Here is a 14,933-nt window from a genome sequence, read left to right as displayed (position 1 = left end):
CACATTAGCAAAATACAGAATATTGTACATTTACTATGGCTTACACTAATATACAGAGAATTCTGTTTTTACACGGTAGGATATTGTTAAAAAAAAAGAGAAACTATACAAAAGAAGTCATGTAAAAAAAAAAAAGATACAGTGCACGTGAAAGAAAGAAGAAAATTTGTTTCACATACAAAAAAATCAGCGATATGAAAACAAACAATATATTTTTTTCAACAGACTATATCAAAATCTTTAATTAAATCTTCAAATCGTCCTTATCTATTTGAATAAATTTTTTATTTTAGAAATTTATGAAGATAGTTATATACGCATGAACACATATAGACAAAGTAAATTATTTTTCATATAAAAGAAGTGACATACCACTAATTCAAGAATACAAAAGGACAAAGAATATGACTACGTTTCTGGGCCTCAGAACTGCAGTGTATTAAGTCACATTTTTGAAATTTCATATTCATTCTGTGTATATTGACAATATTTCAAGCTTCTCAACTAAAGGGATCAATGTATAGTGTCAATATTTATTGACAAACCGCATTTTCGTAGAAAATCTTGATATATTGACGATATTATTGATCGTCTGAAAGTATCCTAAAGGAGAGTAAATCGATGTTGCAAAAACCTTGTAACAAGATACACAAGATTTGGTATCATTTTTAGATTGTTATATTAAAAACTAAACGACTTGGAACGAAACTGATTTTGCCATTGAATAGAATAGAAAATTTGATAGAGCAAAGATATAAAAATCATTGTTCTCTTTCTTTCTTTTAAGTGGACTTAATACACTCTGAATCTGAGGATCTGAATCGACATACGTTTATTAATTAAGTTTTCTTAATTTTGGAATTACCAAAACTCGACGTCACCACTCAATTTCGAAATACGTTTTATATGACTTTTCCATAAAGTAGGGACTTGAACAAAAAGTAAATAACTAAGCAGTAGCCAGTTAGCAGTTAAATTCAAATAGATATGTAAAATAAAATTGAAATAGGAATCTACGAAAAGAAATATAAAAAAATCTTCGAGCAAAAAAGATTAACGTCAAATGATCCTTTCTTTCTTTTTCCTTTTTTGTACAGGATACGATGTGAATTGCATTAAATCATATTAAATCGTGTAACAAAAAGATTTAATATTTTTTAAACCGTGTAGAATCAAAATTGCGTAAAAGAAAATCGTATAAAAACAGAATTGGCTGTATCGTGAAAACACGTCACATATTTCGAGAAATTGAAGATTAAATTTTCATTGGACCCTTCTCCTATATCTACCTGAATTCTATCAAAGGATGCAATTTAAAAATATACTTTGGCTAAAATTATATTAAAAAAAAGAAAAAAATACTATGATTCAAATATTAAGCTCATTATCAATGACTACTATGATTTTAAAAAAAAGCAACAATTTTAACTTATTTCTTTCACATTTGTTGTTAAAATAAAAGAAGTGCATCGAAGCAAAGCGAAAGAAAGAGAAAACATAATTGATCGACCACAGGGTGCAACTATTACGAAACTGTCCTAAGAAGAAGATTAGATTTTCAAGTACAATCTGAATTCTTTGCATTTGAAACGCTCGTATGTCATCGCTTTTTTATATCTAAAAATACCACCTTTTTTTTAATTTTTTAAATCTATTTTTCCCTTTTTTGTTATAGCGACTATATCTGTAATCTTTGAAATGCGTACAATAGGCTTACGATACGCGAGTTACATACACTATAAGAATAACACAAAATCAGCGGTCATGGACAATAATGATTCCCACGTAGCATCAAACATGTGAGACGAATCTGAATGCGTGGAAATTGACACATTCGCGGTTACATATATGGAGAAGATGAGGTAATAGAAAGAAATGCAATTATATATGTGTGTAAATATGTATATATCTAACCTCTTCACTTGTTGTCTTATCCTGTCGTTGACCTGGTGACGAGGTAAGAAGATCCGGCAAGACGGAACTGGGCCGTGATCCGGGTGATGAATCCGACCTCTGAAAATCACCGCCACTTCCTCCGCCTCTCGAACGATCACCACTTTCCCGATTCTATAAAAATATCGATTAATACTTCAATCGATCGTCGCTATTAATAGAATAGAAAAAAATCTAAATAAAAGAACGACGATAAAATCTGCTCAAGATTTAAGACCTGAATTTCTTTTTGAACAATAATCTTCGAGCAAGCTGGAGATCTTCATCTCGATCGATAGATTAAATCTTACCGATACGTAAGAATATGTATTTGTGTGTTTCGATATAAAAAGACGTGTAATTGATTGTAGCGATCTATACATACAACTTGATAACGAAATGGATGCAACGATTGTCTTCGTTTTCTTTCTTTTCTCTCACCTACAATACGAATTGCGTTTCGTCTATGATAAACGTCAACAGTCTGGTTTTGTTGTTGCGCAAGAAAATACACGTATTTACTTGAAATTCAGGTTTTAAGACGATCAAGCAAATTGCAATGAAATAAGTGAATGTCAAAGATCGAATTGAAAAATTGTAAGAGGCGAAGAAGAATGCAGAACGAAAAGGAAGGGAAAACAATGAAATTATGGATAATGATTTTACAAGGATCGAAGAAGAGAAGAAAAGACAAGCAAAACACGTGAAACGCAATTATTTAAAAAAAAAATGAATAAGTGCGCGAGGAAGCAACAGAGAAAGTAAATACTAAGTATAATCGTTATTAATTTAAAATCGCTAATGCATCGACGACAAGTCTACAACAATAAAAATATATTTGGTATTTGATTTTTATATATTCGATTGACGAGAAAGTACTTGTTACAATTAAATGTAAAATATTGCGCGAAACGTAAGTAAACCGGGTTCGTGCATAGAGAGTTGACAAAAATAAATAATAAATATTTGGTTCACTCGTCTACTGCATTAAAAAAAAGAAAACATATAACAATACACACTTTCTAAAGTAATGACGGAAGCAGGGGATAAGCAATCTCAGGATCGTTTTTATATTCGTAACATTAGCAAAAGCGTGCAATAGGATGAAATACAACATCTTGGCACGAAATTATCGTATTATACATTGGTTTCTATAGATACTCGCGTTTATAATGATTGCATTCATATTTTAATTATTTTATGTTAAATATTTATAACGCAATACACATTTCTTAAAATACTACACATTTTACTGTCACCGTGTACACTTTATTGTGCGACAGGATACAAACAATAAAATGACACTACTATAATCGGACAACACAGTTACGTACTAAAATACGAACAAATCGTTTCGTAAATGATACGAATAACTTAATCGTAAAAGATGTATTTGTTCCAGTTTTGACACGAACGGTGACTAAAAGTTTGTTTCAAAATTAACAATAAACAGTTTGAGAACGTACGTAGCGTTCGTACGTTTATTTGTTGTTGATGCTTATAAAAAAAAAAGAAATCACATTTCAACGCTTATCGATAAGACCAATAAAGATTATAATAAGAAATATCTGAAATCAATTACACGTGTGATATGTGGTTGGATCGTTAGGTGCGATTATTAAGCGCAATTAAAAATTAAAGATACTTTTATCGTATCGATGGATTTTTATCGCAACATGATAGGCAATGCTATTTTGAAGAATCAGTTTCTAGCGAAAGCGTCAAAATTGTTGATTTCCTTCGTTGTACGCTGATTTTACGAGTAACAGTAATAAAAACACAATTCATACCATGCCCAAGAAACACATAAAATGAAAAACAGAGCATGCTTGGCGTATACTGGGACATAGCGTTACAAACATACATCGCATACATCAAATAAAATGAAAAGCATCATGCAAGACAATAAGTCTCAATCATGATTCGTAACAGTGCTACCACAAAAATGTTTGCAAGCTGACATTTATGCATGTGACGTGTAACATACAAATGCGCGCGAATTATACGCATACGCACACACACACACGCACACACGCATACAACAGCACTCCATCTCTTAAAATATCTTTTCGTCAGCAGTATTTCCCTTTCTTTTTCTTCTAAGTGGCTTTTCTCTTCCTTTCAATTTATCTTCACGTACAATTCTACAATTCTCAAAATAATTATAAAAACACTGTTAACCAAGAACACACATTACGTATACAATCCACATTGACGACTAACGCAGTGCTGTCCAAGCTTTACTCGCGAACAAACCAACATTCCCATCACTGCCTTTAATTTACGTACGAGAGACGTGAAAACGCTTGTCGCGTATCCAACGTAAGTACGAGTTTCGTACGTGGAATTTCAAATACGTACGCCTCCTTTGAAACAACCAAGTGCTACTTTATTCGTCACATTTGGTGTTAACCGAAGCAAATGTCTCGTCGTTCAGAGAAGACGTAGCGTGTGTTAGATGCGTTAAGTGAGAAAACGCGATAAAGGATGGTGAAAAGAGGAAGAAATTTGTATCGTTTCTAGGATCTAGAATTTTACAAGTCCTAAGTTCTGTGTTATCGTAAAGGTACAATTACTCGTGACAAATGTAACGGGCAAGTTGTAAAAGATGTAGACGAGGTTCACGGTGCTCTGATAGGCGAATTGGAACTTTCTGGCTTAAAACGATCAAAATCTTTATATGAATACAAAATATATTTTTAAAATTATATGAATAAAATAATACAAAAAAAAGTTCGAACGCTGTTTTGTAAAGGAAAGTCGATAAATATTTACATAATAATATGTAAAATATGAAAACGTATTACTCAAATTTTTGATTAATAGAAACAAGAAATTGAGATATGATATTACTATGCGAATCTTTCATGAAATCTGTTTCCAATTACGCTATAATTTAACACCTTAACCTACAACTACGGACATAGCCCGTAGTACTATGATCGGACCAAACGTAAATATTACGGGCATAGCCCGTAGTGGATGATCGGGCCAAATATAATATATAATATAATATACAGGGTGGTTGGTAACTGGTGGTACAAGCGGAAAGGGGGTGATTCTACGCGAAAAAAGAAGTCGAAAATATAGAATAAAAATTTTTCGTTTGAGGCTTTGTTTTCGAGAAAATCGACTTTGAATTTTCGCTCGGTACGCGTGCGATACGTTATAACGGATCTCAATGTAGATCGTTGTCTCGATGGAAAAATTAAAAAAAAAAAAATTAAATTAAAAAGAAAATTTTTTTATTCTATATTTTCGACTTCTTTTTTCGCGTAGAATCACCCCCTTTCCACTTGTACCACCAGTTACCAACCACCCTGTATAATAGCTTGTTTACGTTTTCGGCCCAAAATTCTCAAACGTAAATCGTAGGTTAAGGGGTTAATTCTAAAACGAGATGGAATGTATTTAATGTATTTCGTGGCATCGTCGACTTCATCTACATTTTTTACAATTTTAACACCACGTTTGCCATAAATCACTGTACTTTTATACGTTTGCACTTACAGAATGATGCTTTATTGGAATTTTACAATTTTTAAAGGGGTACAAATTTGCCATTTTTTTACCATCCTCCTCTCCAAGTAAATGTTCTTTCAGTACGGTGCGACTGAAAGAGCTAAATTTTGAGTACCCATTAGTTTAGATTGGTCATTTGTTAATGAAAATTTACGTTTACTATATTTTTTATTAGATCTTCAAGAAGCTACTGCTACGTCGTTGAAAGTCTTACATGTAACGTAATAAACCCCGAACAAGATCGTAGTTGGATTCTTTTCTGTTAGCAGAATCTCAACAATGACAATAACGATTTAACATGGGATCCACAAAAAATATAAAAATTCGAATTTTCGTTGATCGATCATTTATTGAGCGCTCAAAATTAATCTGACCCGGGTGCTAGAGGCTGCTGCTTTGTCTCTCTCATCCTCGGCATAGCATAATCGCTCGGTTCGTTGAAGCAAATTTAATAAAAAATGATGTATCTATTAACTGTTTTTATCCGTACTTATCAATCAAAAATAAATATCTGTAGAGGTAAAGTTAGCAGAGAAGAAGAAAGCTCTGTAACGAATCTCGTCCACGGACAGCACTGGATTAATGATTCTATCTCATCAACTTATCCCATCTCCCTTTTTTTCCTACGATATAAGTCGAATAATTTTCATACGATAGTATCGATGTAACAATTAATATTACCCTGTCTTCTTGATTAGAACTTCTTTTAATCGACAGGAACGTGAATAAACATGCATTACACGTATACAGCTTTGAGTGATCGGTGTCTTATGATAACATTGTCAAATAAATGAAGAACGAAGGACATGAATCGCTTGAAAATTTGAATCGATTAACCAGAAACAGACATGCAAGAAAGTAATAAAATAACACTTGATCGCTATTATCATCGTAAAATTATAACTTTTTGTAAGACATTATATCTATATCTATATATAAATATATATTAAAATATTTCTTTTTAAATTTATGATATTTTTTTAGGTTAAATAACATAACTGATATGTTTATTATCAAATTAAGTAGTTATCAATTCGAAAGATCCTACAGATTCTTCTAAAGCAAAGACTACAGTCGATTAAAATGCACGCTTATACACCGAGAAAGCTAGCGATTGATTCTATACAAATGAAAGCATATGCGTGAAATTCGATTTTATTATCAGCTTGGAAGTTAACGTTCGTTGCTATTTTCGTTGCTGATCACTTCTACATCGCAATAATTCTTACGTAAAAGTTTCTTTTTCTACGATCCGATTTAATATCTACTGCGACAATTATGGCCTATATTTATGCGAAACGAGAATGTTGCAAAAGTGCAAGAAACATTTTGTTTCCTAACGATTCGCTCCTGTGGAAACGACGATGTCTTTCTCTTAACTTTAAAAAAAAAAAGAAAAAAAAGGAAACGGAAAATCAAAGTAAATAGAGACGAAGAAGAAGAAGAAAAGAAACGTGATGAAATCAACGTGGAACCTGTGTAGTAGATATGCGTAACGTGAACTTAACGAAAATGACGTACGTAAGACACACTTTCACAAATTTTGAACTGCTCTTTTTCTGAATCCCGCGATGTTTCGCTGCGATGATCGTAGCAACGCTAGCAGTTTTTCCCTTCACACGGTGATGTAACGTAGAAACAAGACGAACGTCCTCAAAGAAATTCCATGCGGTTAATCCTCCTGTCTCAGGTACGGAATTTGAAATAACGATAAATATCGTTGTAGAGCGATAGGGTTTTTCGTATTTTCTCCGTATTAAGTATCGTAGATCATTCGAAAGGAAGGAAAGGATTAGTTCGAAAAGAAACGGAGCGATAGTAGCAGTGGCGATAGTGATGCTAACGATGATGATATCGATGGCAGTAATGTTAGTGGATAATAAATATGGTACTAGAAATAGCGCACTGTATTCGTATTTGTTGGATATTAGGATTCCTGAAAATGAAAGTGATTATTTTTACATGTTTCTATGGCCAATGATCAACTCTGATGTTCGTTGAAACCGATAAGCAATGTTATTTACAACGATTTTTGTTATTCAAAATAATATTCTGATAGGAAATATCTTTTTACGCGACAACCTTAATCATTTTTATTAAGAAAAATGCTTATGTACATGCAGTTTCACTAACTTCAATCCCAAAAAAATTTCCTGATCTTCTCTTTCGCCCTCTCCTTCTCCTTCTCTCTTTGTTTCTTTCCCACTTCTCTCATCTCCATTTTATCATTTACTTTAACAACATGTAGAAGAAATTGGCGGATTCGTTTTAAGAAATGTTACAATTTTAAGGAATCCTTTTGTTTATACAGATAAAGTTTTATTCATCGGAAGAAGTAATATACGTACTATACACTGGACTTAACACGGGGACATAGAAAACTGAAGTTCTTTCACGTAAAATTTCGACGCTATTTCTCAAAGGTGCACAATAGTCAACAATGTTTCTAACAATTTTCATAATGAAGTTAGTGAAACATTACATAGTTTCGGTAATTGTTATCGTTAATCTTATCCTCCATCATTAATCATTTTTACAATTGGACGTGAAAGGTGAAAAACATTAACAAGCCATATAGGATGATATTAGTAAAATAAAAAAAAAAAATAGATGTTATTCGTTAATAGAAATATTTCGTACATTTTAGTAGATGTAAATTACAATAGAAACCAAGTTACTTTTTATTCTCTTATAGCTCGTGATAAAACTCAGAGATACTAACTTATATCCATATTGCTATAGTAGGGTGTGAGCGTAAGTAATATTGTTATTATTATACAATAATTGTAGCAATACATATACTGTTAGTAATATGCATGATAGTAATAGTAATAACGACGGCAATAGCCATACAAGTACCTTTAAGATGATAACAAAACTAAGAATTTCTATGCGATTTAACCCTTTGCTACTAAGAAAGTAACATCTATGTACAGGGTGTCCGAGAAGAATGGGGTAAAACTTACACTACGTATCGATGTGATAAAATAGATAAGAAAAGTACCAAAACAATTAATAAGAATTTCTAAGCGCAAATTTATACGAACTCTATTCATCCATTTGACCGCAGTAATACGTAGTATCACTTTTGTCTCAACCTTTATGTCACACCCTGTGTATCAGAAAGTGTAATTCTATCGCGGTGAATTTGCCAGACTCTCGAGTTGTAGACAGAATTTTTTTTAGATTTAAGCATCTCTTTTAAATTAAAGTTATGATTTATTGAGTTGTCGGAATTTGCTCAGAATTGCTAAGAATAATACTAATCAATGCACATTTGGTTCAATCGTATATTATCGCAAGATCTTAAAATGAAATTTATAATTCACACCAGAAAAGATTCAAGACGTATCCGACAACACAATACGCACTATATGTGCGATTTAATCGTTAAAAAGCATTAGTTCCTGTGTAATTCATATATTCATCGATTCTAATCATATATATATATATGTATAAATGTGCAAATTAATCGTCCAAAAAAATTGTCAACGTTCTACGAGGAATTTATCGTATGATTTGGAAATTGAACAAGATAAACTGAAATCGTCGCATCGTTGGCTTTGCACTGATCTTACAAAGTTTGAAGACGAGTTTGTTCAATAAGATGCAAATTATATAGCAAAGGGTTAAACATCAAAGTACATCGTAGAAGTGATGAGATTGAGGTCGATCAAAAAAAAAATATCTGAGAGTGATTAATGCGTCGTTTTAATACTACTCGACAGATACTGTAATATGAGAAAACATCGTTAAGCACGAGAAACAGAATGAGAAGCGAGAAAAAGAAGTTTCGTTAATAAGGTGAAAATGTTCCCTTTCCTAAGTTACAAGATAACAATCTTAAAATACTATTAGTAACGTGAAATGATATACTGTTAATTCCATTATACCAGGTATACGTTATCAAAGTTCTAACGTTCCTCTATGAAGCTTTGTGCGACCTTGTCTGAATGAATAATCTAGTAAGATAGTATAGGATAATAGTAATTGTTGGTAACAGAATACTCATAGCGCTAATAGTTATGTATCCTACTCATGTTTGTAAATCTGAAGAAATAAAAAGAAGGAAGGTAACGGGGGAAATGCGCCTAAAATTCGAGCGTAGCTGACTAGCTTTCTATGTTGATTTTTATATGCCGTTAGATGTTGGAAGAACGGACGTGTAAAGGTTCAATGACAAAATATGCCTGTCGATGTGATATCAGAAAGTAAGATACAAGTGATGAAATACATTGTACAATTCGAACGGTTAGCTTATGTTAATATTAAGTTGCTGGTTAAGTTGATTGTATTTGAAAAAAATTGATGTGTCAAAGGAATTTGCATTTTGTCAAGCAAAATAATGTAATAGCGAAGAATTACGTTAAGCGATTTCGAAAAGAGAAAATGTAGGTACTCGGCTCGAATAATTTAACGAGATAAGTTTGCGACTCCATCAGTTTCAAAATCAAGTTAGGATAAGATATTACGATTTATTTATCGAGAGGCATTTGTCAGGAAAGTGGATTTTTAAGAATCAGGGTATCGAAATTGACACGATGGTAGAGAAATCGAAGGTAGAGATAAAGGTAATGCAATAGGTATATATTTTTCAGGCAAGCACACAGGCAGGGCTGATAGGGGGGACTGACCTGGGTGACAATGGGGCTGTACTCGCTAGCCGTTGTACTGGCCGTAGATTTAATAGTTCCTGCTTCGTCAACGCTGACAGAAACAGCATCTGATGGTCTACAACTGCGTCTTCTCGTAGTGTCGTCTTTATCACGTCCAAAGTCGAACCTTCTGGCCTCGTGTCTACTACCGAAAACGATTTCGCTCTCAGTTTTTTCCCTTCTAGGCCTCTGAAGACCGTCACGACCGAACGAAAAGTCCGTAAGAACCGGCTCGCCGGTACTCACGACGTTCCCTTTTTTCCCGACGATACCGGCAACGCTTATCTCGCTGCCACGCCGGTTACCGCTTGAGAATATGCTCGATCTTGCTGAGTCTGACTTCTGTAAATATGCAGAGTGTCTCGCGGAAGGAAAAAAGTCGGAATTCTCGCGGCGGAAAGCACGTGCAAAAGCGCTGGACGTGTTGCCAAGCTTCGAATCGCTTTCTTGTCGTCTATGCGCTGCTTTCAACTGCTGTTGCTGCTTTTGATGATGCTGTTGCTGCTGCGAATGATTCTCATACTTCCTACGAGACGATAACTGATCCTGCCTCTTTAACGTTTTCTCCGTGGACGACGAAGAAAGGTGATTCTCGTTAATACACTTGCTCGTCTCCGTTGTCTCTTGCGAAGGTTCTTGTTTCATTTTATCCAACCGTTCGTTAAAACCCTGAAAGAAGCGGGTGAAATCCCACTCCTTCAGTAGAAGTTGCTCCTCCGCCTCGGAGCGCCGGTTGTTGTTAGCCGTGCCGCGATCGTCTGACATCTGACTAAGTTTCTAGGGAGCGCGCACGAGGGCGATAAACAAAGTGACAAAAGAAAAAAAAAACATTCACACGAAAAGAAGAAAATCATAGGCGTGCGGTGATACATAACGCGAGCTAGCTGTGATATGGCAGTGCATTGCGATCAAGTGTAATTATATCAACCGGTCAATGGAATTCATTTTCTAACGTACTGACACACGTTCCACACGAAGCAAGATAATATATAAATAATAACATCTACTATATTTTATACGATGTTACGCGACATTGTCATGAGAAACATTCCACGATACGAAGCTACATGATGAAACGAAATCGTGAGACTTCGATTGATCTCATCTATCCAACTACTACGAGCAATGATCAAGCGTCGTTGAAAGGATCTTTTCAGCTGCGAATTTCGGAATATTTTATTTCGAGCAACGCTCGATGCATACTCGCGTAATTATAATCTTTCTGCGAATAGATCATTATATACACTGTACATCGTGATGTCATCGATTGGCTCTCGATTTCGCCGATCCCCTCTTTTTCCTCTTTTTATATTTATATTCTTCGTATGTTTCGTATGGTTTTTTACTGCTTAACAACGGTGCTAATATTATATATGTAGCGGCGTTATGAATATATGTTTGTATGCCATAACATATAGTCACCAAGCGTATAATGTATCGTGTGAAAACAACGGATATACAAATAAAGCGGTTTCGATCGTTGGAATTGCACAAGAATAATTAATATGAAAATTGACATGTGTTTCTGACTATTTCCGACTAACGATAGATATATAACACATCTGAGAGATATATCTATAAAAAGGGGAAACATAAATACAATGCAATCGTTTGTATCTTCATTCTCTCCTCCGATTCTATTAAAATCTGATCTCGGAAATGTTGAAGCGTTTTCGAAGAATGGAAAGAATTGAAAAAATACATGGATCGCTCTATGAAAACGTAAATAAACGACACAAGAGTAAATATTACATTCAATCCGTATGCGAAAATTGACCGACCCGTGTCATCATCAATACACATAAAAACGACAAGAAGGCGCTAAAAAATATTACGTTGACTTGCATTTAGGTTGACCCATAATTGGAGAACACTTACCCGTTTCATGACTAGCGTACGATCTCCTGATTCTTCTTCATCAGGGGTCGGTGGAAGAGGTCGATTTGGTGCTCCACCTGTACGCAAAAAATAAAATAAAAGTATTTACTTTACGATCGAGATGGAAGTTTGTTGCAGGCTTTATCCCGTAAAAAGCTTTGACAGGAAAAAGAAATCTAGAATCAGCTCTGTTTCCATATCATTCAAATATTCATTCAAACGTAGTTAAGAATAAACTAAGACAGAAACTTGCAACTCAGCTTCTACATGTATATGTTAGGTCGTCCGAAAAGTTTCTTTCGTTTTATAAGGAAATAATGGATGCATAACATTTTCCGTTTTATATTATTTTATCGAATTACGTATGATCCACTTTGTTCTATCAAAATAAAACTCACAACGTTCGGCAAATTAGGTTTCATGTTTGTATAAAGATGCATCGCTGTAAAAGACGTGTCTGTAAAAGAAAGACATTTTACGGACAACCCAATACATATATTTTTACAAGATTTTCAGAACTTTTTACAAGATATAGTAAAACACATTTTTTTCAATGATTAATAAACTCATAACCTGCGATATCACAAACGATTATACCGTTTATTTTTGGTAATACGCAAACTGTATGCAAAAATAATTCTTATTCGTTGTTTCGTCTCATATGAAAAGTACGTCTAGTTAATAAATTTTCAAAATCAATTTTTGCGGATACAAAAAAATGTTGCAACAAATTCTTCTCTACTCTTCTACAACAAAATTGCTCGTATCAAATTACATACATATTCCTCAAAACCTTTTATCTAAAATATTTCCGATCTCGTCGATGGTATCGGGTGTCCGCCGAAAAAATTTCAGTGGGACACCGTGTACATTTAAAGTGAATTTTCATGCTGTATTCTAATCTTTTAATTACATAATACAATATTTACATAATTATACTTAATTGAGACATTCATATAAATAGTATGCATTTTCGTGAAAAATATAAAAAAATTCTTGTTCGATGTCCTACCTTTCGGCTTACCTTCGAGGTGTGAATTCTGAGCATTGTGCGACGATGTCGACGATGGATCTGCCGATGGTCTGAAAGGAGAAAATTCGGGTCTGCAGCACACATAGAAATGAAGAGGATCATGATGGCGCACGAACGATGCGGAATGCGTAGTGTATGTTGCGTGGCGATGCGGCGAAGACGACGATTCGAAGCAACGTGTCGAAGCGGAATGAAAGATGAAATCAAACAAAACAACATCGGTAAAATTAATTTCATTTTTCCTTACATATAAAATATATAAACATATAAAGTTAACTGTAAATTATTCTCTGTTTGTTATTTAACATTAATTACTGCACATTGATTCAACTTTTTCCTTTGTCGCGACAACTATTTGTTAAATGACTACTCTATTAGTTAAAATTCTTCTTTCAAACGAAAAATTTATTATTAATACAAGTAAAGTTCCCATCGATACAGAAACCCTGAATAACAATTTAACTTATTATTTATTGATGATTTACAATATCACATTGTTGTTTTGTAAGTTGATATAATTATGAATATAATTTGATGAAATAATCTTGTGCTGGATATAATTGAATATAATTTTCTTTGCACAATCTTTGTTAAAAATGGGAAGTGATATACATGGTAATTGTTATTTGATAACGAAAACGTTATTATCCTAGCAGTAATGAATTCTTATGATTATGTTCCTTTCGTGATAATTTTTGCGATCATCGACAGTTGCAAACTTTAACCACTGACCAATTTTACAATCCCACCCTATTGTTTCCACCTATTATACATCGTTATTCTATAGTCCTACATAATATTTTCATCTAAGATAGCCTTCTTCGTTTTCTAACGTAATTAACTTATTAACGTATTTGTTTGCAACTGAACGAGCCTCGTGTCACAATTATTGGGTTAGCAACTAAGTGACTGCGGATCTTGCCATTAGGTAGTATTGACAAAATCCGCAATCACTTAGTTGCCAACCCAATATTAAACTGTTGGAAATATCTTACAAATCCTTTTATCTGCAATCTTTTGACAATATTTTACAAAAATATCGCTATAAGAAACACGGAACCATTATTAAATACTAAAATTGAAATCTATTGCTATGAATAATCGTTGCAAGAGTAATCATAGAAGATCTCATAATATTCGATTCGATAATATTTATGATCAGTTTACAATATGATATCCAAAGAGCTGAGTCAGCAACAGATGTGATGCCAGAGGCAATCATTTTACTATTGAATTAGTCAAGATGAGCTCAAGCATTAGAACTTTATAAACAATTTTTTAATTTTATGTAAAATCATATAACATCAAGCTGATATTCTTACTTGCACTACACAAATGCGTTGCATGGATTTTCACAAAATTTTCAGGAGCAAATATGTATTATCTTGAACTTTCAACAACTAAAAGTTTCTTTCGATCTCTCAACTATTTGAATCTTCATATAACAGTAAAAATAATTTAGTTCGAAATATACGAGATACGCTGTATCAGGATGAAGTAAAGAACGGAAAAACAGAAAAGATCGTGTTCTGTTATAAATAGCGACGACCATCTATCACTGAAGAGTAAATGTAAATTCCTCCTTTGTCGCTGTTAAATTGATAAATTAATTTCTCTACTTACAAAGGTTTCGGTGGGTCGCTAGCAAGTAATGTGCCATCGTTCCTTGCGTTATTTCCCCCTGCATCTTCAAGATCGTCGTCGCTGTCGCTTTCAACGGACAAAGCCTGTAAAGCGAAAGAAATAGTCTGAAAACAAAGCAAGTTTTAATCGACGTTTTGAATCACAAATTACGCGATGCACTACGATACTAATCCAATAGGAAACTGAAACATTCGAAGAACCTTATAACGCTATAATGTTGTTATGTACACTATCGTGCATAAGTATTTGAACACTTGGTGTAATCCAAT

The 14,933-nt window shown here is 33.6% G+C and overlaps 1 protein-coding gene across 17 annotated transcripts in view; it reads right to left on the bottom strand.

Annotated features, from left to right (window-relative positions):
• The window catches only part of msn (serine/threonine-protein kinase msn), a 92,445-nt gene that overhangs the window by 9,681 nt on the left and 67,831 nt on the right, over positions 1–14,933 (bottom strand). For 8 of the 17 annotated variants that reach the window (XM_069111938.1, XM_069111943.1, XM_069111940.1 and 5 more), the window contains 5 exons: positions 14,644–14,747; positions 13,000–13,091; positions 11,988–12,064; positions 10,089–10,886; positions 1,915–2,067 (listed from right to left, as the gene is read on the bottom strand). In XM_069111938.1, the coding sequence (XP_068968039.1) occupies positions 1,915–2,067; positions 10,089–10,886; positions 11,988–12,064; positions 13,000–13,091; positions 14,644–14,747 (1,224 nt within the window). The remainder of the gene's footprint in view (positions 1–1,914; positions 2,068–10,088; positions 10,887–11,987; positions 12,065–12,999; positions 13,092–14,643; positions 14,748–14,933) is intronic. The other 9 variants (XM_069111953.1, XM_069111950.1, XM_069111941.1 and 6 more) reach the window with 8 other exon arrangements.

The sequence above is a fragment of the Bombus flavifrons genome, chromosome 4 (genome assembly GCF_040668555.2).
Source record: "Bombus flavifrons isolate JBK064 chromosome 4, iyBomFlav1_principal, whole genome shotgun sequence".
In the NCBI taxonomy this organism is placed as follows: Eukaryota; Metazoa; Arthropoda; class Insecta; order Hymenoptera; family Apidae; genus Bombus; species Bombus flavifrons.
Note: the sequence above shows the minus strand (reverse complement) of the source record. Positions and strands in the feature narration are given on the sequence as shown.